Source organism: Vicugna pacos, chromosome 2 (genome assembly GCF_048564905.1).
Source record: "Vicugna pacos chromosome 2, VicPac4, whole genome shotgun sequence".
Classification (NCBI taxonomy): domain Eukaryota; kingdom Metazoa; phylum Chordata; class Mammalia; order Artiodactyla; family Camelidae; genus Vicugna; species Vicugna pacos.
In genome coordinates this window covers 82175999-82202848 of record NC_132988.1, presented here as the reverse complement: position 1 = coordinate 82202848, position 26850 = coordinate 82175999, and the positions used below count along the sequence as shown (strand labels likewise).

The following is a 26850-nucleotide window of genomic DNA, read 5'->3' as shown; positions in this document are numbered from 1 at the left end:
TGTGTTTAAAATGGTAGCTTTCCAAGTTTAGTATCCAGTATATTCATGCTTTTCCTTTTTCAAAGTGTGTTGTTTTGTTTTATAGCATTCCAGTCTTACTCTTATCTTTCTGAGAGACAAATAAGGCTTTTGAGCATGTTTTGTTTTGTTTTGTTTTCTTCTCCCTATATTCCTGTTCATGGGATTTCTTTTTGTCTCTCTTTACTTAAACACATGAGGATCTTTAGCTGCTGTGATTTAAGAATGACATTTTGTATATGGACCAGAGGGCTTGTCTACTGTACTTCACTTTAGGAGAATGAGGTAGTGGGGATAGAGGGGAATCTAGCTGTTTCATTTGGGGACCCAAAATGTCAATATTTTTCTCTCCAGCTGTGGAGTCCCTCAAGACAGGAGTGGGAGGGAGGTGGGAAGTATGCTAATGGCCCCGTTATTTCTTAGCACATTTTCGCTAATCTTCACATTTTCAACTGTGTTCCTTACTCTGGCCCTTAGCTAGGTCAGATTGCAAGCATTCACTGATGCTACTCAGAGACGGCCGCTCCGCACGCTTGCCTGCCTGCCCGCCTGCCTGCGCTCTCGCCTGGTGCGCCCTGGAGCAGACCGGCTTTCAGTCTGTTTTCAGTCACTTCCATCCACTTCCAAATGGCTTTGAAATTCCATCTCCTTCTGTCTTCTCTGCTGTTCTTTTTTTTTTTTTGCCCTGAGGTGCTGATACTTTTTAAACATGATTTTACTGCCATTTTACTGGGATCTGGGGAAGAATATGTGATCAGTCTGTCTCTTTAAATGGACATTTTCCTTTGCCTTCTGCCCCACCTCCCGCCCCATACTTGATTTTAAATGGAATAGAAATTTATGATAGCAGCTGTGCAAACACTATGCAAGTTAAGTGCCTGTGAATTTTACCTTATGAGCATTTGATAATTTAGACAGCAACTGTTTTTCTTAAGAAACCAGCCTAATAATGGGACCATTTTAATCAGTACAATGCCTACTTGTAAAGAAATCTAATTTAACATACCGACTTGGGGTTGAGCCTTGTGCTATTTTTCTTCATTATGTGAGGAGTTCACTAGGTAAGTTTGAGTTAAGGCTGTTTTTTAACCACCTGCATTGTTTGACGTTAGCTAAGTAGTCTTGCCTTGCACATTTTAAAGTACAGTGCAGATGCTGGCTGGTTATAATATTGGTTATTATAAGTCATCACTCCCTGGATAGGTTGAGCTCCATAGGAAGCGAATGATATATTTCCTTACTGAGAAGTTCCTTTACTTTTGCAAGTATTCAACCGTCGCAGATTTCTATGAGAAACAGAATCATTACATTAAACTCCAAGTTTTAGCCCTTTCTGTTTTCAGTATGTGCCTTTTAGGGTTTCTGTAAGCAAGGCCAAATATATGAATTATTCAGAATTAAAAGAATTAAACAATTAATTATAATTATGTTAATATATATAATTAAAGGATTGACATCTGCTTATCTGCCCAAGCTGTCGGTCACTCAGATGTGTGAAACCTCCCTGGAATACACTGGAAATGTGGTGCCAGGAAACCAAGGCGTCTACACATAACTTGATACATTTTGATGATATTCCAGTCGATTCTGTGTCCATCCAGATCCACGTGGCAGGAAAAAACCCCATTTGTGTTTAAAATTCCCCATGATCTCTAACACTGTAGATCCTGATAACTAGGTGATCTTTTGTTTGCTGAGTACCCATAAAAATATTTTCCTCACACTGGCCTTTGACACTGTGAGACAATATTAAGTAGTGAGTGGGATGACAAATTTGAAAGAGAGGCCATGGCTGAGCAAGTTATTCTGCATTAGAACAGCTAGTCTTGAGGTGTGTGTGTGTGTGTGTGTGTGTGTGTGTGTGTGTGTGTGTGTGTGTGTGTGTAAATTGGCTGAAATCCTTCATCTGCTGTTGTCTTTTCAGCTGTGTTCTCTTTATCCCTTACCTTTCAAAAATTCCTCTCATTTAGTGCGATATTAAGAGGAAAAGTAGATAAACTCATCTTTAACTGAAAGTTCTCTTCTGGCTTTTTCCCATACTTGATTTTAAAGCCAACCGAATTTCCTTGTAACAGTTTTATTGAGATGTAATTTGCACATCATAAAATTGACCCTTTTCAAGTGCACAATTCAGTGGTTTTTAGTATATTCCCAGAGGGCAACCACACCCACTATCCGGTTTTAGAACATTTTTATCGCTCCAAAAAGAAACTCGAAGCCCGTTAGCATACACTCCCCTTTTCTCCCCCACCTCCGTCTTCACTCCTCCCAGCCCTAGGCAAACACTAACCTACTTCCTGTCTATAGATTTGCCTGTTAGTGACATTTCTTATAAATGGAATCACACAGCATGTCACTTCTGTGACTTCTTTTACTTAGCTTAAGTTTCAAGGTTCATCTATGTTGGGACATGTATCAGTACTTCATCCCCCTTTTATGGCTGGTTAATATTTTATTGTATGACTGGACTACATTGTATTTATCCACTCATCCATTGATGGACATCTGGGTTGTTTTCACTTGTTGGCTGTTATGAATAATGCTGCTGTGAACATTTATGTACAAGTTCTTTTATGGACATATGTGTTAATTTCTCTTGGGTATCTACTTAGGAGTGGAATTGCCGGGTCAAATGGTGACTTGAACATTTTTAAGGAACAGTTTTTAAAAGTAACTGTACTATTTTATGTTCTCATCAGCAATGAATGGAAATTTTAATTTCTCTGCATTTTTGCCAATACCTGTTATTGTCTGTGTGTTTTTTATTTTCATTATCCTCATGGTACAGGCAATAGAGGTTTGTAATAGAAGGAAGATTATAGGCTTGAAGAGGAAAAAGAGAGACCCAGCAGCTCAAAGACAAAGAAGATAATATCTGTTGGGGATTTTGGGGAATTAATTGTTGTGAACTGAGTGAAATCCTCAGTAAATTCCCTATTTTTCGCTAATGCTTTTATGTGAGGAGAGTCTTGTTTAGATTAAGCTGAAAGAGGAAAAGAGAGAACAGCCAACAAATGAGTTATTTTAAAAAAATTAAAACAACTTGTATCAATAGAATCAACTCACATAAGATAAATTTTGAAAATTTGTTTAAAGAATATCCATTTGAAGGGATGCCAAATGATGAGTTTGCTAGCCACCTGCAGCTCTACCTGAACTCTGAAGCTGTGTTCTGAACACCTGCTTTGCTGAGCCCATGGACATAATCAGCTTTTACACTGAGTCCATAAACAATCTGAAGACTGAAGGCATAAGAAGAGACACCCCAAACAGTCTTTAACTCTGGGCTTGATAGTTTAAGTCATAGGACACCAACTCAGTCCAGTCCCCTCAGAGCTGAACAGTAGTGTCAGCTGAACCAGTAGTGGGGGGCAGGGAGAATATTAGTAATATAATTTCCATGGAGACAACATACCTACGTACTTTGCCCACTTAATAGAGCACTAGATTTGTGGAGAAAGACAAGTCTTATTAGTTGAGCTATTGCCAATATCGTTGAAAATTAACATCATTGTGAGAGGTTCCCTCTCCTTTATGCTGTGATGGTTTTCCCCATTCTCCTGTGTACGGACATTGCCAGATTATAAACAGGTTCTTCACCTGTTCCATGCCTGTGTCTAGTATTATCCTAGCTGTGAGCTCCCAGTTTTGATATTTAGATGGACTATTTTGCGTGTTTTTTTATATGTTTATCTGTGTCTTTGTCCCTACTGATGAGCACTTAGCACTCAGGGAATGCCCACGGAAGAGATTTGCTGACCTAGTATTTAGGTATCATCTGGAGTTAGCTTTTTGCTATAGGACTGAAATGTGTAAAGTATGACCTAAGTCTTTGTTCTCCTGGTGGCCTTTGCCTTTGCTTTTTCTCTAACGTGCAGGTTCATTCTTGGAGCGGGAGTGTCAGTGTAGATACTGGCTAATTTAGCAGTAAACACATCCCTGCATCTTGAAGAAGCTAATCAGAATGATAAGATTTGTAGTTTTACCAATAACATTTTAGAATAGACTGTCATTTATTAAATTTTATTAGTCATTTTATCATCCTGCCCTTTGAGAAATTTGTGCGAGGCCTTTGAGAACTTTGTCATGGGCAAGGGTTGTGAGAGAGCTGTAAAAATAGAAGCTTTCCTTTTACATGGAAAACTGCCAGTTCTATGAATCATAAGATGTAATTATGTACGTGAGCTGCTCGTCACTCTAAAGTGGTTCCCCTCCTGGGGAATGAAATGCAGAGGGTAAATCCTAGTGTAACCCAGGGTAGCTGGCATTTTATGATTACTTTTTCCATTCTTCTGCTAATGTATATTTAGATAGAATTATAACTCATATTTTGTTTATTACTACATATTTGATAAAACCTTTTTGTGCCCAAACATTCTTGTAAGCTTTTATTAAAATGTTGTTCCCCACATACACCCCAGGACCTTATTATAAATGAATGAAGGTTCCCACCCCCTACTATTCACTGATTTTGCTGTTTTATTTGTTGATTCAGGCAACGTTTCTTAAGTATTTACATGTCTGAGGCAGTGTGCTAGGTGCTGTGTAATAATGATATTAATAACAGCTAACTTTGTTGGAGAACACTGATCAAATTCACGTGCTCTGAGGTCGGACTGCCCACATTTGAGTTGCAGCTCGGCTCCTTGGAAGCTGTGTGAACATGGACAAGTTAGTTAATTAGTCTATTTCAGTCTAGTCATCTCTAACTGGGGATGCATTAGATTCCTATTGCTGCTATGACAGATGACCACAAATTTAGTGGCTTAAAACATCACATACACACATTATTTCATTGCTCTGGGAGAGGTGTGTAGCTCGGCTGGTTTGTCTCCTTCAGGTCTTACGAGGTCAAAACCCCGGTGTCCATTTGCCTGGGTTTTTGCTGCCTCCAGGCTCATTCAGGTCGTTGGTTTCAGTTCCAAGTGGTTGTGGGGCCGTGGTCCTTTGTCTCCCCGTTGGCTTATCAGCTTCTGGAGGCTGTGCACGTTCTCAGGCTTGTGACCTCTCTCCATCTTCAGAGTCAGCAGCAGCTCACAGTTCCATCGGATAGATTAGCACATTTTCATAAACCCTTGTGTGAGGCTTAATGAGGAAATAAGAAATGACTTCAATAAATCTGGCGCCATGAAGCTAAATATTTTGGTTCTTTTAATGACTGACCTTCTCGTGGCCCTGAGAGAGATAGTCGTAGAGATTAGCATTTGGCCAGTTGCTTTATTTTTTTTCTCCTTGAGGCTAAGATTGTATGTAGTCATACAGTATAACTTTATGGCACTGAAAAGTCAAAGCACTGGGATAAATGTCCAGGTTAGAATTAGGTGCCATCCTGTGATACAGGGCCAGCCGGGCTGATTACAATCATAATCTCTTTTTAATGAGGGCAAATACTTGTTGCATGGTTCAGTATTTGCTACCTCATCTGGAACAAACGTTTTTATGGTATAATCTTCTCCAACTGCTGAACAGGTTTACCTGTAGACCATGCATAGTGTGTGCTAGTTGTTGGTTTGCATTTTAGCTTGAAAAATGGTCGAATTTAGCTAACAGTGAATGAAATCTTTCAAGAAACTTGAATAATTTGAAGTGGCGCTTTTCAGTAATGGAGAAAGTTCATTCTTGTCCTAGGAAAAGATTGATGTTAAAGAAAATGATGACTATTTCAATTATTAACTATTGTTCATCCTCAGAGTTTGCTTAAGCCTTTTGGACTGATGAATTATACATATTCTAATTTTTATTCTAGTTTAATTCTAGAAATAACTGCAAGTTTATAACAGTTAAAATATTTCAGTACATCTGGAGAGGTGCATTTCGCTTCTGGTTCTGAGGCCTTTCTGTGGAATTTTATTCTGAGTATCCTTCCTCTCTGATCACTAAATATCCATTTTCTTATTTAAATGCTCTCTGTAATCCAGTTCCTACATAACACTCTGACCCAGCTACTTCTGTAAATGGACTAAATTATTCCACAGTACTTTCAGATGTATTTGAGATACAGATGTCTCTTTATTCCTATACTCTTATGTCTATCTTAGTGTCTTAAAGGTGTCTTAATTGTGTATCAAACTGTTAAAACTATTCCTTGATCATTTTTTATATGCAAGGCATCGAGGGGATTTAAAAGATGTTTAAAACTCAACCTCTAACTGAAACAGCTTACATTGGCCAGTTTGCGGATTTTGTTTTTAAACTTTAACTGCCTCCAAATATCCAATGCCTTCTCTTTTTATTTCCTTTTTTTTTTTTTTTTGGTGTGGGAGGATGTTAATTAGGTTTACTTATTAATTTTTTGATGGAGGTTCTGGGGATTGAACCCAGGACCTCGTGAATGCCTGGCATGTGCTCTACCCTCCCCCAAATGCATTTTCAATGAGGCCTTCTTGAGAAGTCTTACTTATAATTGCAGTCACCACCCCTCACCCTGGCTAGTGCTCCCAATTTCCTCTACCTCTGTTACTGTATTTATTGTTTAATGTCTCACCCACTAAAATACAAGCTCCACTAAGGTAGGGGTTTCTGTTCTGTTTACTGATGTATCCTTAGTGCTTTGAGCTGTGCCTGGCGTAGAGTAGTCACTCAGTAACTACGTGTGGAATGACTGAATGAATATTCCACGCACAAATTCTTTATATGTAAAACAAACAAGATACATTCAAATTCTATCCAGAATCTGCCCATGTGTCACCATCTCACTGCTGTCAACTTGGTCTAGGTCAACTGGCCTGTCTCTTCTGGGACTGTTTCAGTGGTCCCCCAACTATAATCTCCCTGCTTTCAACCTCCCATAGTCTGGATTCAGTGCAGCAGCCAGAGTGGTCCTTTCAAGTCTCCCCACCGCTCAAAACCCTTAATTGGTTGGAGAGTGTGGGAAACCAAGGCTTGTAAGACTGTAATGATCTGCCCTGTTCCCCCCTCCTCCCTGTCTCCTGATTTCATTTCTGGCCACTCTCCCCCACCACCACTTGGCCCCAGACTTACTTAGGACCCTAGCACCTGCTGTTTCCACTGCCCAGCATACACTTCCCGCTTTCCTTCAGCTCTGCTCAGTTGTCCCTCAGCAGAGAGGCCTTCCCGACCTTCACAAGGTCAACACGATAAGTACCTCATTAAGAGGCTTTCCCCGACATCCCTCTTCTCCTGCTTTGTGTTTCCTCACAGCACTGATGTTACCACTTCACGTATGTCTTAGGAATTTATTATTTTCTGTCTCCTCCCAAAGAGAACGCTTAATAAAAGCATGAGGTTAGTTCGGTTCAGTGCTATATCCCTAGTTTAGTGCCAGCACAAAGAAAGCAGGTGATGAGTATCACACATACTGTGTGGTAAGTACACATTATGAATAAATGCGCCTGAGATAGAAGCACCGCTGGCTCTTATTTATGATGTGAGACCTTGAGGGAGACATTGTCATAACCAATACAAATGCAAGAACATGAATGAAGATGGCGGTGTTTAACGTATTTAGGTATCAGGAAATCTAAAAATATGCAGGCAATAATAAAGTAATTATGAACTTTGTTTCTGGAAAACATCAAAAGGGCATCTTAGGCACATGGGCACTCACACTCCCCCACTCAGTGCTACACAGGGCGTTCTTCCCCAGGCCCCCTCGAAGGGTGTGGAGCAGTTACTAATCTTACATGCAGGATGGCTGCAGGCAGGCAATAATGGTGATATTTACTAGATATCTCTGGAAATACAGTGCAGATTGCAGATTCTCAGTATGACGGTAGCACGTAATTAATCAGGGTGAGAAGACATGTCATGCTAATAAAGGAATGTCTTTACTGCACTGTCAAAATGCTGAAACAAAGATTCAGGGTCTAAGTTATGATTATTTAAGGTTCAGATGTGATATGCTTCTGTCATAGCCACTGGGGTGGAGAACACTCCTGCCTTCAGGCAGTCAGGGAACCAATGACTGTCTTCCATTGGAGGAAGCAGAAATGCTTTTGGGTATAAGGAGATATATATATTTTCCCCTCATATTTACTTTTGCTTTTTAAGAACATATTTAGTGATTCTTTCATTCATGCCATTAAGGATCTCCTGTTATTTTAAGTTAGAGATTCTCTGAATGTGTCTCCCCTCCCATTTTCTGTCAGTTTTATTTCCTGGGAAAATTATTCATTGTATTTCAAAATATTGAAAGTAAGTGACCAAAGTACTTCTTCTTTTCCAAAGATGTTATAAATTCAGAACTGTTTTGAATATTTGTTTTATTTGATCTGGTGTCATCACACATTGCCTGCCAGAGGGTTTGAGGTTTCATTTCAGAGCCAGAAGGCCAGGGGTCTGTTGGCAGGGCTGTTGGAATGATGTTGCTTGTATCTTGAAATGCTGGGAATTAAACTACAATTTAAAAAGAGAGCACACACCCATGAAAATCCAGTCACCATAAAAAAAGAAAAAGGTGAATAGAGGTCCACTTTCTCTTAGCTCAGATTTATCTATCTTTATAAAGTTATGAGAAATGGGTAGTCTTCAGTTCATTCTTAATCATGCCAAACTTAATTATTTCCATTTCTCATGTATTCTTGCTAGGCAAGATCATAGTACAGTGGAAACTTATGCTGCCATAAACAATATGCCACATGTTTTTGTGTATTATCAAAGTGTTTGGATAGGGTTTCTTTCTTTTTTAAACATAAACTAATATGAAAAGCTTCTAGTATCAAGAAATCTATTTTGCCTTAAAAATTATAGTCTATTGTATCACATTTTTGTGATCAGTAAGAATTAATTATTCTAATCTTACATAGAATGTTCTCCAGTAGCATTCTACCAAAGATTGAAATCTGCACATTTTTGGCATTGCTATTTTTGACAGCATCACTTAATCTAACGTTCGTAGAGGTGAAATTGGTTCATGTTAAAAGACATTTCATTAAAACCTCAGTGTGACTATAAAACCAAATTAACGAAGGTAAAGCAAAAGAAGTTACTCTGTTTTTCTAACAAATACCTAATGTAGCACGTAGTATGTGTCAGCCAGTCTGTTTTAAGTACTTTACAGCTCTCACTTCATTTAATCCTCATCACAACCCTACGGGACAATGAACATTACCATTCACAAGTAAGGAAAGAGTTTAGTGAGGAGTCCAAGGTCCCATGGGTAGTAGGTGGCTGAACCAGGATTCTGACCCAGGAAGTGACTCCCGACCCTGCGTTCTTACCTAGTGCCCTGCAGCCACTCAGTGGCACTTGGTGTGACTTTCTGTGTGTGTTCTGTGTTTTCATTTCCTGCAGTGACGTACTACCCATGTATCCTGTAGCTCTGTTGAATCCTCTTCCTTTGCATCATTTTTTGCCTCACTTGTCCTTTTCTTATACTCTTGACTGGCTAGAGTAGCTGGCCCTTTTTAAATTGAAGAATCCAGTGTGTGTGACATATGACTGGATTAAATTTTCATTCTCTTAAAGGATGAGTTGTCATTACTCCCCTAAAGTATTTGGTATAAAAGGTTTATATTTTCCCCTGATAGAAAGTAGTATACAAATTTACTTAAGATAGCAACTTTACTGTATTTAAATATTGACAGAACAAATCTTTGAGAATTGAAGGAAACTTTTTAGACATCTGCCTGTAAATTTTGGCACATTGTTGGATATTTTTGATTTTATACAAGATTACTAGGCTTTTGTACAAGGCACATATCAAATCTTAACTCTATGACGTGGGAGATTAAAAAAGCGATGTAAAAATTTAGTTTTCCTTCGATCTCCTTTGTGCACAGATTGCTGATGACTAAGTTTGGTGTCAATCATCATGACCCAGAAAGGTCTCGTGTATCAAATTTTATTCAACCAAGAGATTCTTGTTTTTAACAAACTTGAAGAGAAAAATCAAATGGACGATTCCACTGTGGACAAATACCCAACCATTATCTTAATTTGTGACAAGAAAACACAAAATTGAAATACAGACCTATTTTATGCACCAAATAAAAAGCTTGTGATTTTCAAATGCCTTGAATACATGAGTAATTCTTCAACGTTAAAGAAGTCAAACATAAGAGGATCAATGAAAAGCACAAATGCCTCTTTTTAAGGCGCATCTCAGTTTGTGGGAATGATTTTCTGAGTTCAATGTTAGAATGTGTTGTACCCGTGTGCCTTTGTTATGGTTGCTGTAAAATGCCTGAGAACATTTTTTGTTCTTTTTCTTTTCAGATGACAGAAACGATGCTCAGGAGAGTAGCTTAAGAGACTTAATAAAAGAGCTGCCAGACACCCACTACTGCCTCCTCAAGTACCTTTGCCAATTCTTGACAAAAGTAGCCAAGCACCATGTGCAGAACCGCATGAATGTTCACAATCTCGCCACTGTATTTGGGCCAAATTGCTTTCAGTAAGTTAGTGACGTTTTGCTGTTTCTATAATCACATACCCCTTTTCCTTTACAGCTGCCTGAAATTACTGGGATATAGAAGCTGATATATATTTCAGACTGAAAAATCAACCAGGTTATGTCAGAGAAATTCCATCTTGGTTTTGGGCATTTTAGCCTTTTTTTCATCCTAATTTTGAGGACAGGAGATGAGCCTTTTTGTGAAACCATAATTTGTAATGTTTCAAACAACCTTATTTAAAATTCTGGAAATAAGTTTTGCTTTCACTAAAAAGGATATTTAAAAATTTTATCTTTAACACTGATGAGCAAAAAGGGAAAGGAGTCTGATGTAGTGTGTAATTTTTTTAATAGCAATAAAGTTTAGATCATTGCTAATAAATAGAAAATGATAAGCAGAATATATCAGTGAGAGAAAAATGTAACCTCAACTACACTGATTTATTTTCTAGGAATAACTAGACTAGAAATAAACTAGTCTCCTATATGGGGCTGTATCACAGTCACTTTTGTAAAGCTTTATATTTTCTCTGCTATTCCTTAAAGCTATTTACTTGTTGATATGTGAACATGACCTTGCAAACCAGAGACTTCGCTTTTAAGTCTCCTGTTAACACCTCTGATATCAAATGTGTTCCTTCTACTTATGAGGAGAGAGAAAGAAAGAACACTCACACATTAAAAGCTCTCAGAAATTCTCAGCAATTTTTTTAAAATAGTATATCTGCTTATCCACTCTGTTAATCTACAGACTCATTCAGCTGCCTGGAACTAATAATGTTACAGTCCTCAGAACGACTCTAAATATACACCCTGGCTTAGACTGTAGTGACTGCAGCGTTCCAGGACACATGCGCAGCCCGCAGTAGAGAGAAGTTCTACCCCGAGTAACTCTCGCCCTGGTAACCTTAGAGATTTACATTTTAAATAATGTCATTTCATAGGCTATGCTGGGGTCTTGTATCTCAAATACAGGCTCCACTGATACCTTATTCCCCAGCTCTCTGGTAGTAAAAAGACTGTAATTGTTCTTTTTACACCTGCCTGCCAAGTAAGCCTTGAGTTACCTACATGTAAGAAATAAAGGTAAGTAGAAGACAATTCAGTAATTTTGAAACCCTAGATTCTAGAAGAGGTGAAAATGAGTTTGCAAATAGAAACTTATGTAATAACGTAAGGATCCATACCTCATTGCTGACTTTTGTTGGGTTGGGCTTGGTCTGGAATTTCTGGTAACCTGCTTCAATTAGTCCATTAAGATATCAAATAAGAAATGGGTTTTTATTATATGCTCTATTAATTAGTTTAGCTTTTCAAAAAATTTTATTGTGATAAAATAAAGTTTACCATTTTTAGTATGCAGTTCAATGGCATTAAGTACATTCACATTGTTGCGATCTACTAATTGATGTGTATTTCTAAACTTACGGATGTAGAAGTCACTGCTAGGTACTTTTCTCACTGAAATAGAATAGTACTTATAATAGGTGGTGTTGATTGAGCACTTACTACGTACTCATTTATCTGATTGATTCCAAAGAGGCAGGGGTGGTTTATTTTGAACTTGAAGTTCCCCTATTTAGTCAAGAAAAAATTAGATAATTCATTCCTGTGACCACAGCTAGGTCAGTGACCACAGTTAGTCCATAAATGTTGTAAAGACCATCAGTAGAAAGCCTGCCATTTAAGGACAATTCTCTTACCACAAACCGCTGAAAGACAAAGGAAATACTTTCCTCCATAACTTAGGTGAATACATTGTATGGTCAGTGGATGAGGAAGATTTTTTCCTAATAAGGGGAAATCCTCATGAAATAATATTAATTTTTTAAAGGCTGTAAGTAAGTTTTATATACAAAATGATATTGGCTATGAAATATCCAATCATAGAAATAGAAGGAAATATACCAGTAATATATGATTGGTGTTCCAGGTGACTCTTAATTAACGGGTTTTCAACATGTACTTCCAGTTAGGGGTTATTAAATTTAGATGATTGGGTAATATTATTGTTATAAAATATTCAAACAATACAGAGGTATATAGACTAATTATACCCACCATTAGTTCCCCCCATTCTAACCTCTCCTCCCTAGAGATAAAAATCAGTAACCAGTAGGTGTGTGTCCTTCTTTTTGAACACAGCCATCAATCTATTTTAAATATAAATGGGATCAAGATGCAAGTGAAGCTTGATTGTTTTTATGGTTTTGTTTTATTAGAACTTTTAATGTCAAAATATTTATCTTTTTCTTTTAACTATTAAATAGTGTGGATTTGCTCTAACTTAAGTACCCCTCAATTGATGAACACTGAGGTTGCTGTCAATTTCTTGATATTAACACAAAGGTGCAGTGAACTTCCTGACTCTTGATGTACATCTGTCTTACTGCTTTATGGGGGTTCCTTAGGTCTTCTCGAAAATAATGTTTTGTCTGTTATAAAGATTACAAACATTTTCTCCTGTTGTTTACCTTTTAGCTTTATTTATGGTGCTTTATTAAATTTTGTTAATTTTAATTTACTTAATGTGTCAATTCTTCCTCTTTCTGTTTATGGAGATTTATGTCTTACTAATATTTCTTAATAATGTTGTCTTCCTTAGCAATAATACCATAAAGATATTATTACACATATTTTTTCTTTTGTCGTATTTATAGCTTTTTTATGATTAGCTTTTTACTTTATCTAGAGTTTGTTTTGTATATGTCACATATGGATGCAGTTTGGTTTTTCTTCAAGCAGATAGCTAATTGTTACCAAATCATTCATTGCATATTACATCTTCCTTCTAGTTTACCATGCCAACTCTTACCACATACTAACTCCCACATGTACATGAATTTGTTTCTGGTGTTTGTATGCCTCCTTCCTGTTCTCTTCGGTTTTTCTGTTACATTTTCTCTTTCAGAGGAATTTTGGAGTCTCTGTGGTCAGTAGGTACCTCACTGTGGTTTTGTTGCACTTCCCTGATGACTAAAGACATTGAGTGTCTTTTCCTATGCTTATTGGCCATTTGAATATCTTTGGAAAAAATGTCTGTTCAGATCCTCTGCCCATTTTTAATTGAATTATTTGTCTTTGTTATTGAGTTTTAAGAGTGCTTTAAATATTTAGGATCAGGTTTAGGATTTTCATATATTTTTTCCTATTCTGTGAGTTACTTTTTCATTTTCTTGATTGTGTCCTTTCAAGCACAAAATTTTTAATTTTGATAAAATCCAGTATATTTTTTCTTTTGTCAGTTATTATGTTGGTGTTGTATCTAAGAAGGTTTTGCATAACCCATGAAGATTTTTTTAAAAAGAGCTTTATTATTTTAACTCTTACATTTAAGTCTCTGGAGTTAATTTTTGTGTGGTGTAAGGAAAGAGTCCAGCTCTGCTCCTTTGCGTGTGGATGCCCAATTGTTCTAGTACCGTTTGTTGAAAATACTATTTTTCCCCATTGAATTGTCTTAGCACTCCTGTCAAAAATCAGTTAACTGTATTTTTAGGGTTTATTTCTGGACTCTCAGTTTCATTGCTTTGATCTATTGTATGTTTGTCCTTTTGGCATTACCATGCTGTCATGATTCCTGTGGCGTTTTAGTAAATTTTGAAATCAAAGTGTCCGTCTTTCAACTTTGCTCTTCTTTTTCAAGATGTCAGATCATCTTGTAAATTTCTGCAAAAAGAGCCAGTTGGTATTTTGACAGGAATTCTGTTGAATCTGTAGATCAATTTGAAGAGTACTGCCAGCTTAACAGTATTCAGTCTTCCAATCTATGAACATGGGATGTCTTTCTGTTTACTTACATCTTCTTTCATTTCTTTCAAAACTGTTTTATAATTTTCCAAGTACAAGTTTCATATTTCTTTTGTTAAATCTATTCTTAAATGTATATTCTTTTGGATGGCATTCTAAATCTGTTTTCTTAATTTTATTTTCAGATTGTTCATGACTATTGCTAACATAGTTTTAATTTGCATTTATTTTATTGTAAATGAAGTTGAGCATCTTTACTTATGTTTAAGGGCCATTTGTGTATCTTTCTCTCTATGTGTTTGTGTCTTTTGTTCATTTTCCTGTCAGGCCCTCAGGGTTGTTTTTTCCCCTCTAGTTGGGTATTTGTTTATTTATGGTCTCTTTTTTCCCCTAGTATAAACACAGTTAAAACTCTAATTTCCTCTCTATCATTTTGTCATATCACTTTGAATATTATTGTATCTTTTCTTGTCATAAGGCTGGATTGTTCAGGTTCTAAACCCTGAAGCTGAGGGTTCAAGCAGAGTTTTATTGGGTAGTGCTTTTTAGAACCACACCTGTAAGGAGTTGAGGGAAGTAGAATTAGGCAGAAGCTGAACTGCTATACAGTTGTAACAAAGGCCTCACTCAGTCCCTGGGTTACTTAGAAGTCGGAATGGCCTGTGAGGGATATCCTAAATTGAGTCAAGGGGTTTGGTCCATTTACCTCATCTCCATCAGTCATTGGAGGGGAGCTGTGCCTGCATCATTCAGGGAGGTGGTGTAATCTTAGGGGAGGGACTCAGCTATGAGCCAGAAGTAGGCAACACTCTGAGCACCTGAGTAATGACTGCTTCTAGTGTGAAGGGGCATATGAGAGTAGCACCCCACAGAGGCCACTACATTTGTATAATAATGTTTTTATAACATACTGTGGTACAGTAATATTTTTCTATGAAAAATTTGGCAAAATTTAGACTAAGTTATCTATATATATAAAATATGATTTTTTAAAGAAACCACTAATATTGCAGTTTCTAAGACAAAGAAAGTGATAAAAGTACAAGAATATTATTCTTAGAGATTAGCAAGAATTGCTTTCCCTAAGTTTTGATTATCATTAAAATGGGTACTGGATTTTCAGTGGCTTGGATAACATGGGATAATAAAAGAAAGCTATTTTAGTCCATGTCTGCTATTTGGTAGGTTTGACCCTCTGCATTATTTATTTTTCTGTTAAGTTTTCTGTAAAATGGGACCTACAGAGTTTGCTCTGATGCTTAATTAAGCAAGACCATAAGAGAAGTCCTGGTGCATAGTAGACAGCTGGTTAAGCGGTGTTGGAATACACAGACATTTAACTGAACACACTTACAGTTGTGTTAAGGGAAAGATCAGGCTTTGTACTTTTTGCTCATCATACCACTTACTGAAGTGAGTTCCTTAGAAACATGAAATGGGAACCATGATTCTTCTTGCCTAAGTTATCTAGTTTTCACTTTCTTCTTAGATATATTATGATCATCTTACAGTGATTTTTTACAGCATGATTTTTAATATTTAAAGAAAATGTTTTTCTTATCCAATAAAACTTCTAAATACAAATCAACTTCTTCATCTTAGTACTTGTATCAGACACGCATCTTATGACCTCAGATTGCCTTGGCACTGCCCACCTCCTAGGTAATCTGCCACCAGGGATTAACCTTTCACCTGCCTTGGGGAATGCTGGATCTTTCTCCTTGGCTGCTGCCTTGCAGCTGGGCCAACCAGCCACCTGCCCAGAGCTTCCCCAATCACTTTTGGGCCATGGACTAGAATCTGAATTCCTGATGGGCTGCCAGAGGGGCCAGATAAGGTAACCTGGAAGCCCAGCACAGTTCTGTCCCTTTGAGTGAACCATAGCAATGGGAAACAGGAGCTAGGAGGAAACGAGGTAGAGCCCTTCTTTCACCCTCCCATAGAGAACCTAGGTTCCTCATAAACAGCAACTCCACTGTAAATGTTTTACTTCCCCAATATTATTATATGACTCCTTTGAATGTGATATTTCCTTTGAGAAAAGGTATTTGAAGCTGGGAATAATATTAGGAAGACCTAAACATTTGCATTTACTGTTAGAGTTAGTTTTTAAACAATTTGTTAACTAGACATTGGTGAAGAGACTAAAGACTCCCTAATGATTCTTTAGCTGAGGTTTTTTTTTTTTTGGTTGTTTTTTAGTATTCTCTATACTTTGCATTAAACCCATTGTATACACTTAGTTTCCATCATTTAATAACATCAATAATATCAGAATTTAATCTCCAGTAATTAAAACAAATCTGCCAATTACTACTGATGAGTAAGCCATTTTGATCAAATTCTGTTTCATCTCTGCTTCCTTTGCCTGTGGTCTATAGATCTATAAATTAATCCTATCCCTTGAAATAAATGTTTCATTGTTAATAAGGCAATCAGTAATATTATAGATATTTCTGAAGCTTGAAGAGATAAATCAATTTTACATTTTGAATGATAAGGCCTGCCACGTGTGCTTCTTTCTGAGATGTTACATTTTTGCTTAGTGACAGTATGAAAGCCGTTTTAAAGCTGCTATTGGTGTCCTTCAAATCTTGCAGAAAAATAACACACTAAGTTAATGGTACCAAGTCACTAAGTCATAACCTGTGGTTCTGTGATGTATGTGTGTGTAATTAAGTATTTGGACATCATCAGTTAATATTAGATGAGATCAGCTAAATTTGTAGTCATAAACAGGATGTGTAACCAGATAAGCCTACAATGTTGCCATCATCTTATCTGCTAACTGCTGCTAAGCAGCTTTGTTTGGTTTGTAGCCCAAATGTTACTTTTGGAAAATTAGTCATTTGGATTGAAAAATGTAGATGGTTGATCTTTTTAAAGATTAAGGCCGAGCCCTAGTCTCACATATTAATGTGTTTATAACCTGTGAGCATCTGTTTATAAAATGCAAGTTGTTCATTTAATTTTTAGCACACTTGTATATATTATCATCATCCTCTATAAACACGTCTTTGGTAATTAAAGAATGGGTGATTAGAAAGTTTGGTCTTTTTCTCTGCTGAAACCTGTATGAGCCCTTTCCTGTGGTTACTTCATTGCCTATACTCCTATGTTATCAATCCCCCATCACTTCTAATTACGGTAATTGACTTTCCAGTTGCTTTTTTTATTGTTTTCAAAATAGGTATAAAGTTTTTTTAATTACAAAAATAACATGTTAATTGTAAAATTTTTTATACCAAAAACCCACAAGTATAAGGATGAAAATGAGACTCATCCATAATTCTACAGCCAGATTCAGTCACTGTTCATACTTTGGTTTATGTACTTCCATGTTCTTTTCTCTGCATGCTCACATGTATATTTCTATTTGATTGAAGATGGGGTAGTAAAATAATACCACTTTATAACTTTTATTTAAAAACTTAATGTCATCTACCATGGCATTTTTCCCATGCTTATAAATATAATTCTGCATCTTCATTTCTAATGACCGCATAGTGTTCCGATCTTCTGATCAATATCCTTTACTTAAGCAATCCCTATAAATGGCATTCTACAATTTTTTTTGTCAGTGGTAATAGTAATAGATAATATTTATTGAGTGCTTACTAAGTTCCTGGCAATGTTCTAGGTGCTCTTCATCTATTTGCTTATTTTATCCTTAAAACCCTATGAGGCAAATACTATTATTATCTCTCCTTTACCCATGAAGAAACTGAAGCACGGAAGATTTAACTTGCTGAAGGTCACATGGCTTGGGAGAAGTTAGCATCAGGAGTCTGCATCCAGACAGCCTGGCTCCTCGGCTCCAAGCTCTTAGTCACCACTCTGTAACTGTTTCCCTATAAACAGCATCACAGAGACTATTCTTGAACGTACATTTTTCACACTTCACTAATTATTTTCTTTGGCTGTACTTTTAGAAGTAGGCCTGCCTAGTCAAAGACTATTTGTATTATCAAATTTTTTGTTCATTGAAAGGTTGGACCAGTTCATACTGTAAGCAGCAATCTCTGAATGTGTCCTCTTTCCCACACTTTCTCCGGTACTGATGTTATTACTCTTTTTCATATTTGCCAATATAAGTGAATATTATTTCTTTCAAAAAATTTTGGTTTTTGTGAAATTTAACATATTTAAAAGCTTATTTTCCCATGTAGTTTATCTTTTGTAAATGACCTTTTTGCTTTTTCAGTTTTTCTAAACTGGTGGGAATTTTTTTTTTTTTTTGGTAATTGGTTTGAAAAACTTCCTTTTTGTAGTACAACTATTAATCTATTTTTATATATTAGAAATACTCCCTGCAGCTTGTAATTCAAATTTGAACCTCATAATTCTTTTCGCCACAAAGAAGTTTAAGATTTTTATTAATCCCACGTTTTAGTTTTTGTTATTTTGGGTTTCATGTTGTCCATAAAAGGCTTACCTCAAGGTTAGCAGAATATTTACTTACATTGTCTTCAATGTTTTTGCAGTTTCATATTTTTATATTTAAATCTTGAATATATGTGGATATTAGAAAAGACCTGATATGGGATTTACATTTTGTAGGATACTTGTAATTTTTTAAATATTACTGAATTCTTGTGAAATTTACTTGCAGTAAGGTACAATTTAAGAATGTAATTTTTCACTGAAATAATTAGCCTGCTAACCAAACAACATCTAGAGAGTAATTCATGCTTTGCCAAGTGATTCAAAATGTCACTTTTATTATTTCTAGTTCAAAGTTTTAAGCACCTTTGGCCTTCTCTGAGCTTTCTTCTGTGCTAATGAATCTGCTTCTCGGGTACTAGTGTCATGCCCTCTGTATTTTAACGTCATGAGTGATATTCTTCACTTAATTCTTCTTTTTCAGGATTTTTCTGAATAACTATGAGCATATATTCTGAAAGAAGTTCAGAGTATTTTTCTAGATTTAAAAATTCCCGTTGAATTTCAGATTTAATCAGATTAGTTGAAATATTTAATGTTGAGTCATTCATTTAGTTCAGCTTTTACTTACATATTTTTTCTAAAATTGTAGAAGCTTGAAAAAAAAGTTGTAAAATATACAGTAAAAATCATGTACTAATCCTAGATAATACTCAGAAATACTAACTTTAAATGTTTTAGCTATTTTTTCTAGCTTTTTTCCATGTGTATATTCCTTTATAAAATTTTATCAGTTTTATATTTTACATACCTTTTTAATCCTACTTTTTTTGTTACAAAACATTAAGTTATAAATGTTTCCCATGTCATTTAAATAGTTTGTTTTTTATTTGCTCATAGCAAAGATCTTTTACACAGAAGATGACAGACTTGTATATATTGGATTCTGTGTGTATACAAAAAGTATATTCTTCAGTCGTCTTTTTTCATGGTGAATCTCTAAGCATAATTGGTACTCTTATACTTTTATGGATAAAAAGCTGAAGTGTACAAGGTGTCAATTTTTAGGATTACAGAGCTAAAATAGAACTGATAGCATTTATTTTGGTCTTTTCCAATTGAAACTCTGAACGAGGCAAGAGAATAATCAATTGATTTTCAGAAAGGAAAAAAATCAGCATTGGCGCAGAGAGATCTGTACATTGTCATTGTCCCTTGATCACATGAATAGAAATATAGGTTGAACCATATAAAACTGCCAGTTTTCTAGTTCAAAATGGCCAAATATTGCAATTGCATGTACTCTAATATTAAGCTCAAGTTTATTACTATTCCTATTGTCAGCTGAAAACATGAGTTTGAATCACATAGGAAAACAGATATACATATTGAAAGTGATACTACAAATTCTACACTAAATGTTCACTTATTTTTTTCCGGGACTCATGATGGTTCATAATTTTATATGACCCATACATAGTGTTCCTCTCGATATTTTGTGTGAAAGTAAAGTTTATAACTCTGGTTAGTGGTAATAATGATGTGGTAAGCCTTGATATTTTTTTAAAACAAAAATAATTAGACCTTGGTCTCACTCAAGAGATGGTAATAGACTAACTTGAGACCTGCAAGTGGTTGCAAAAATAGAAATAGATTGCTTATTTGTAATATTTGAGGTAAGCAACTGATAGTATTGAAAAATGTTCAGGATAATATACATTTTTTTCTTATGTGAAGTAAGGATTTACTTTTACATTGCAAGGGGCAGAGATTTTTTTTCTGTAGTACTCTTAGGTAAGTACATTTTAGGTCAGTGCTGATGTGAGAAAGGATGAAGGAGATGGTTTGCAGGGTTTTTTACCCCATCAGTGTGATGCAATGTTTTTAAAATGTGTGACCCCTTCTCTGGACTATACTTCTTTGGAGAATAACCAGGCTTAGGAGTTGAACATTACTGATTGTGGCCAGAGTAAAAAATTTCTCATCCTTTTAGAAACAATCCCTTGAGTCCTTCGCTCTCTGTGGGAATGCAATGATTAAGCAGTAACATCTGCCTGACAGTTAATGATCAGCTGGGAAAATATATGGTCCAGGGTAAATCCATGGTCCTTAAAGTCAGCTGGTTATTTATTGAAGAGAAATGTCCAGCCAGAAGGAATCAACGCTACTCTGCTAAATACTGCTTTAAAAAATGAAATAGCATGTTTCCCTTCAAACATACTTTCAAAGGACTTCTACATTCATGACCTTGTTTATTCCTTATCTGGGTCTTAAGAAGAGAGAAGGCCAGTTGATTTTGTTTCACAAGAGTTAATGAGGCTCCATTGGGTGGTTGGTGGCTAGGTGTCAATGATTGGCTTCAAGTTATGCAACTTGTAGGCAGGAAGACAAAGAAAAGGATGTCTTCCCACTCCTGGCCTGCTGTGTTTTCCACTACATCACATGTTGTCTCAGCTATAGATGCTGTTAGTAACTGCACTGTATTTCATCTCACCAGTCATGGGTTATTTGTGAGATTTTTTTAATAATCTTCATTGAATCGTTTGCCTTGATGTGATCCATATGTGTATAGTCAGTCAGTTTTTAAATGTAACTTTAAAATTGAAGAAAGCATTTAAAATAAATATTCTTTCTTTTGAGGAAGAAAAAGCAAATGCAAAATCTGGTAATTTTGCTTTCTCATTTTTCATACCTCTAAAAGAAAATTCAAGTGAAAGCAAAATCAGTTGACTAACGCAATGGCTGCTGTCTGTAAGACTTCAGGTGAAAGCTAGTGCCATGTGTCTTGTTCATGTGTAATCTTGAGAATGACTTTTCAACTTTTGGCATCAAGATCCAGTAATGACAAGAGGTAAATTTAGGTATACATGAAAAAATATATAAATATATATATTGAGGCATGTTTCCTAGCTGTTGACAAAATCCAGTGACAGATTTATATTCTCAGCATTGTATGTGGGCAGATGTACATACACTCAGGTAATAATCTTCAGAGTTAGTCTCTTATACACCGTCCTATCTGCCTTCCACATAGGTGGTTTCTTTTATTTTCTTCTAGTCTTGAAGGAGTAGAATTTACTAACCGACATTGTGACTTTAAGAAACTAGATGGTATATGAGTTTCTTTTCAGCATTAAGATTTTGTTGTGAAATTTTAGTTTTCTGTAGTTTTTATTTTATTTTTTAAGTACGTACTATGTGCCAGAAGAGAGGTGTGCCAGCTATTGGCCAGACAACATGGTCCGTACCCTCAGGGAGCTCATACTCTCTGGGGGAAGAAGGAGACTCCTTAAGTAATTACTGAATTATAGTTGTGGTACATGTTGCAGTGGGGTTTATAATAGAGATGCTGATCATGTGAATATATTAGTGTGTATGCCAGAGAAATGGCTTGTGATTCATTCACACTTAGCTGACTCAGAGTTCCACCTCCCTTTTAATGAATGTACTTGGCATCCCACAAGTTCACTTCATCTCTTCTTTGGCTGATTTTGATAACTTATTAACTAGTTTTCCTTTTTTGCTCTCACCCATTTCAGTCCAAATCCACACTGTTCCTAGATTGCCTATTTAAAATATAAATGAGATCATCTCTCACTTCCTTCCAAGACTTTTAATCAAGGATCTTTCTCTTCTCCATCATGACATTCAGAGTCTTTTATTGACTTGGTCCATAATTTCCTGTGTAGCCTCACTTCTTTTACTACTTCCCAAGAGCTATCCATAAGGTACAGAGAGATAGACAACTGTAATTAGATGAGAGGAATATCTGGATGAGCTAGAGTTTAGGAGTCAATTCTTTCCAGTTTATTGCATGAAGACAAAATGAACGAACTCTCCAAGAATGGTAGCATCCTGGGAAATGTCTATAGATAAGTAATGAGAAGAACCAATTGGAGAGATCAGAGGAATATAAGCTAGTGTAGCATCACCAAAGCCAAAGAAAATGGAATTTGAAGGAAGAGTGAACTGCAGAGAGGGATGAAGGAGAAGAGAACCAAGAAAAGTCTCCTGGATTTGGGGATATAGAGATTATTTGAATCATTAATTGCAGACACATAATGACACTTTATACTGTTTCCAAAAGAACAATCTTCTGAATAACACTTATTAAGAGAATATTATGAGAAACATAATGTTACATGGGAAAAATTAACTCTACCTCTGGGATTAGGAGAAAATGCTCTGTTTCTAGAATGAGTATTCACTTTAAGATATATTAATATAAATTGTGGCTGACTCAATTTTTAAACTTGAAGTTCTCAACTTTTTACCATCACATACAGTCTTTGTTAAATTTGTCATGCCTCTAAATTTTCTGTTGGAGAACTAAAGGGAGAAAATGCAAGTAGGTTTGTTTTCTGGTTTATGCTCTCAAAGTAGAATGTAAATGATGGAGAACTTAATTTTTGGTGAATTCTTTAGAATCTGTGATTGAAGAACATGTTAGATATATATATATATACACATACATACACACACAGAGTTGATTGGAATATTTTTGTGTTAGAGTGGGCTCAGGAAGAAAGCTAAATCACTTTGGTTTTTAAAGATTAAACTATTACAATTAGAAATAATAGAAACTCCATAATTAAAGACTAATAGACTATTTAAAGGCAGACTGGCCATATGATATCTCGTTCTCCTTGATGTGGCTAACAAGCAAAAATTTGTCCCCCTAATGAACCTAGAGAATTCCCTTGATGGGTCGTGGGAATTATTTTGTGATAAATCAAGATATAATAAGACATGTCACATGTTTTGTATAATTTTATATAAAAAGGCAATATAGCCAGACTTCCTGGGTTTAAACTTGACTTCATTATTTTCTAAGAGTAGAATTTTGGACATGTTATTTAACCTCTCATTTCTTCACTTACAGAGCAGGGATAATAATATTAGCTATCTTATATAGTGGTTGTCAGTAGATGTGAGTATATATGTATGGATGTATATATATAAATATATATTAGTACAGACCTTTAAATAGTATCTACGAAGCTTAGAATAGCTCCTGGAACTTACTAATATCATATGTACTGACAGTTGAGTGATTTTCTAGAAAAGCAGATTCTCTTCAGTTTGTAAATTTCCCCATCACAAGGCTTCAAGTCAGTTGAGAGTGTAGTAACAGCAAATTTGTCCTTGAAAGAGGAAACAAGTATATATCTGAGAATAGAGATGTCTAGGGACATGTAAAAGGTTAGGCACTGTTATTCCCTAGATACAATTATGATATTCATTTCTTATGATTTTTTTATATAAACCAATATAATTTCCATGTGCATGGATTAATTTAGGGAATTAATCTTGCTTGTGGGTGTGCTTTTAAACCTACACGGCAGATAGTCCTTGCATTTACTTCAGTGTATTGCTTTTCTAGACCTTTTTTTGTTTTCAATTTTCCAAAGACTTTTCCTAGGCCTTTTAAACTCTCTTCTATTGACAGCCCCGCACCATATCACATCACACATATTGAAATATAACCACAACCTGTACCATTATAATTTATTTTAAAAATTGATTTTTGTTGAGCTGTAATTGAATAACTAATATATTTTGTTTGGGTGTTTTGCTCTGTTTTGTTTTGTTTGGATTTTGGAATCGTGACATCCCAAACATTTTTGTTGTTTCCTGAAATCTCATCAGCCCTAGGCTACTTATTTTTATCCATTTAATGGAAACAATTGCCCTGTTTCAAATTTTACAAGAAACCAAGACAGCTCAGTTAAATCGTAGTTCATGTTCAGCTCTGCCCTGACTTCACCCTTCTGTATGCTGTGTAGTCGGTCGGGTTCTCGACATTCGAGTTCTCGCTCTATAAAAACAGTGCCGAAAGAAAGTAAAGGCAGCAATAGTGCTTTCCTTATTAGGAGAGTTCACATGCACCCTGAGACATGGCGGGGTGGGGGGCAGATTAAATTAGAGAAATATACTGATAATCTTGGAGACGTGAGGCTTGGTCTGCAAGGTTTAGCTTGAGTTTTGCTTAACTGTACAATCTGGATGATGGGAACATCAGGCCGACTGGACGTTTAAAGACTGACATTTAAGTTAAGTGAAGTAAATATTAAAATAGAGGAACAAAGAGTTACTATTTTTGCAACATAGCAACTTTTCTCTTTTGAAAATGACTTCAAAGAAGAGTAAAATGCTAGTCAGTCTCTTAGCCATTTTAGTCATTCAGTCATTTATGTTATCAGTTTCCCTCCAAAACATAAACCTGCACATAAAATGGGCAGTTTATCTGTATTCATGGGGTTTAGTTTCTTAAGTCACTCCCTTAATTAAGCATAAAATATGGCTTTGATCATCAAAATTTGATTGCAGATACACTATCAAAAGTCCCTTAAATTTGGAAGCAACATAGTAAGATTAACAAATGGAGAACTGCTTGTTAGGAAAACTACATTCAAGTCCTTGCTTTCCCACTGCATGGCTAATTTCTTTAGGCAATTCACTATATGTCTTTATCAGCTCTCCTTGGATATAAAGAAGGATGTTGCAATATATTATTTCCAAGGTGTCTTATAGCTCCAGAATTCTAGTCATTATAAAAAAACTTTTCTTAATCCTCATTCATTCACCAAACATTTGTTGAATGCCTGCTCTGAGATATGCACTGTTTTATGGCTGAGGAGAGGGTGATAGAATAGCAAGGGACTTGGATGACTGCTTTGGATTGGAAAGTCAGAGATGGCCATTCTGTAGAGGTGACATTTACATGGAGATCTAAAGTATGAGAAGTCAGCCCAGTGAAGAAAAGAATCGTGAGCAGTTAGAAAGTACTTCAAAGCCTAAACTCCAGTACCAGACTGGCTGGATTCAGGTGTAAGCTCTGCCGTTTACTAACTGTAGGCCCTCATACAGTTTCCTTAACTTTTCTGAGTCTCGGTTTCCCCATCTGTAAAATGGGCTTAATTATTAGTATTTACCTTATAGGAATAGGAGGCTTCATCTGCTTAGAATGCAGATTTTGTCTTGTCACTTCTTTTAGTCAAAGCCTGATACTGCCTAAGAAAAAATACAACTCTGGTGGGTAAGGCTTTCCTCCATCAGCTTGGCTTCTACCAGTATGTGTCCCTCTGTTCTTGACTTGAAACCTCAGCTCAGTGTAAACTGTCCTGTTACGTTCCTACTTACATATATTGTTTACACCTTCCTTTCAATCAGGGGCCCTCTTATTTTCCCATCCCAACCTTCTACCTGAACCTTCCCGTGAGTTTACCAGGTAGCCAAGTTGTTACCCAGCTTCATCCAGGAAGTGTCTTCTAGCCACGCCTACCCACGAGCTCTCCATCTTGTGTCAGAAAGCAATCTGAAGCCTGGAATTAAGCCTGGGGTGGAGACCCATCTTTAACTTAAAAACCATGCCATCTGGGTAAGTCATACAACTTTTCTAACCTGCAGTTTCCTGTACTCAACATAGAAATGTTGAAAATTATCACAGAGACTTGTCATAAGAATAAAATCTAATGAGCTAATGTGGAAAAATGATGGGTCTTTAAATGTTACTCCTGTCACTAATAACTGAGAACATTCAATTATGTGACCTCCTTGGAACATCTTTTATATTGATGACATCATTATTTAACTTCTTCACAAATATTTCATGTCCTCTTAGTTAAAATGTATGCTTCTTTGATGGAGGAGGCTTGGTTGTACTTTTTTATGTATCCCTGAAGCCTCTAACAGTGTTACAGTGATTTCTGTTGAATAGTGACCAGAAGATGCAGAGGTGAAATAAATGCCACTTGATTTCTTTGAAAATATTAAGGCAGTTATTTAGCTCTGATATCTTGGAACTTAAATACCCATTGTTCTGGGTAAGGTGAGAAGGGCAGGAACATGAAGCAAGAAATATGAAAAAAAGGAAATTAGGAAAAGATGGGGACAAGATAAAAATCTCCAAAATACTTTTGCGAATTAAGTCAGTGATTCACCTGCTATTAAGGAAGAACAGTGTATTTCCTTTCACACATGTCGGGCAGAAAAGATTGAGAACAACTGCCAAGTATTGTAAACTCACAACAAAATGTCTCATTGTGGGATAAGTAATTACTGTGTCCTCACTTCATCACAGCTTGATTCCAGGTCAGGGCCAAGAGGAAATGTGAAAGCATCAATTTTACATTGCTACTGATCCTAGTATTTTTATACTTATTATATGGTTGCCTGCTCCCTACTTCCCAATTGTTCAGAGCAGAAGTGGTGTGAAGTTGAAACGTTGGAAAGGTGTGTCCTGTATGTGTGTTGAATCAGAGATAATGGAGATAGTTCTTATTATCCGCCCTTCTTGGCCATTGGACCCAGACAGCCTCCCACCTTGGATCAACAAACCTTTAGTC

At 36.2% G+C, this 26850-nt stretch overlaps 1 protein-coding gene across 1 annotated transcript in view; it reads left to right on the top strand.

Annotated features, from left to right (window-relative positions):
* FAM13A (family with sequence similarity 13 member A) overlaps nt 1-26850 on the top strand; it is a 265769-nt gene that overhangs the window by 37440 nt on the left and 201479 nt on the right. Inside the window, 1 exon segment of the mRNA XM_015250473.3 lies at nt 10195-10372. Coding sequence (XP_015105959.2) covers nt 10195-10372 — 178 coding nt within the window.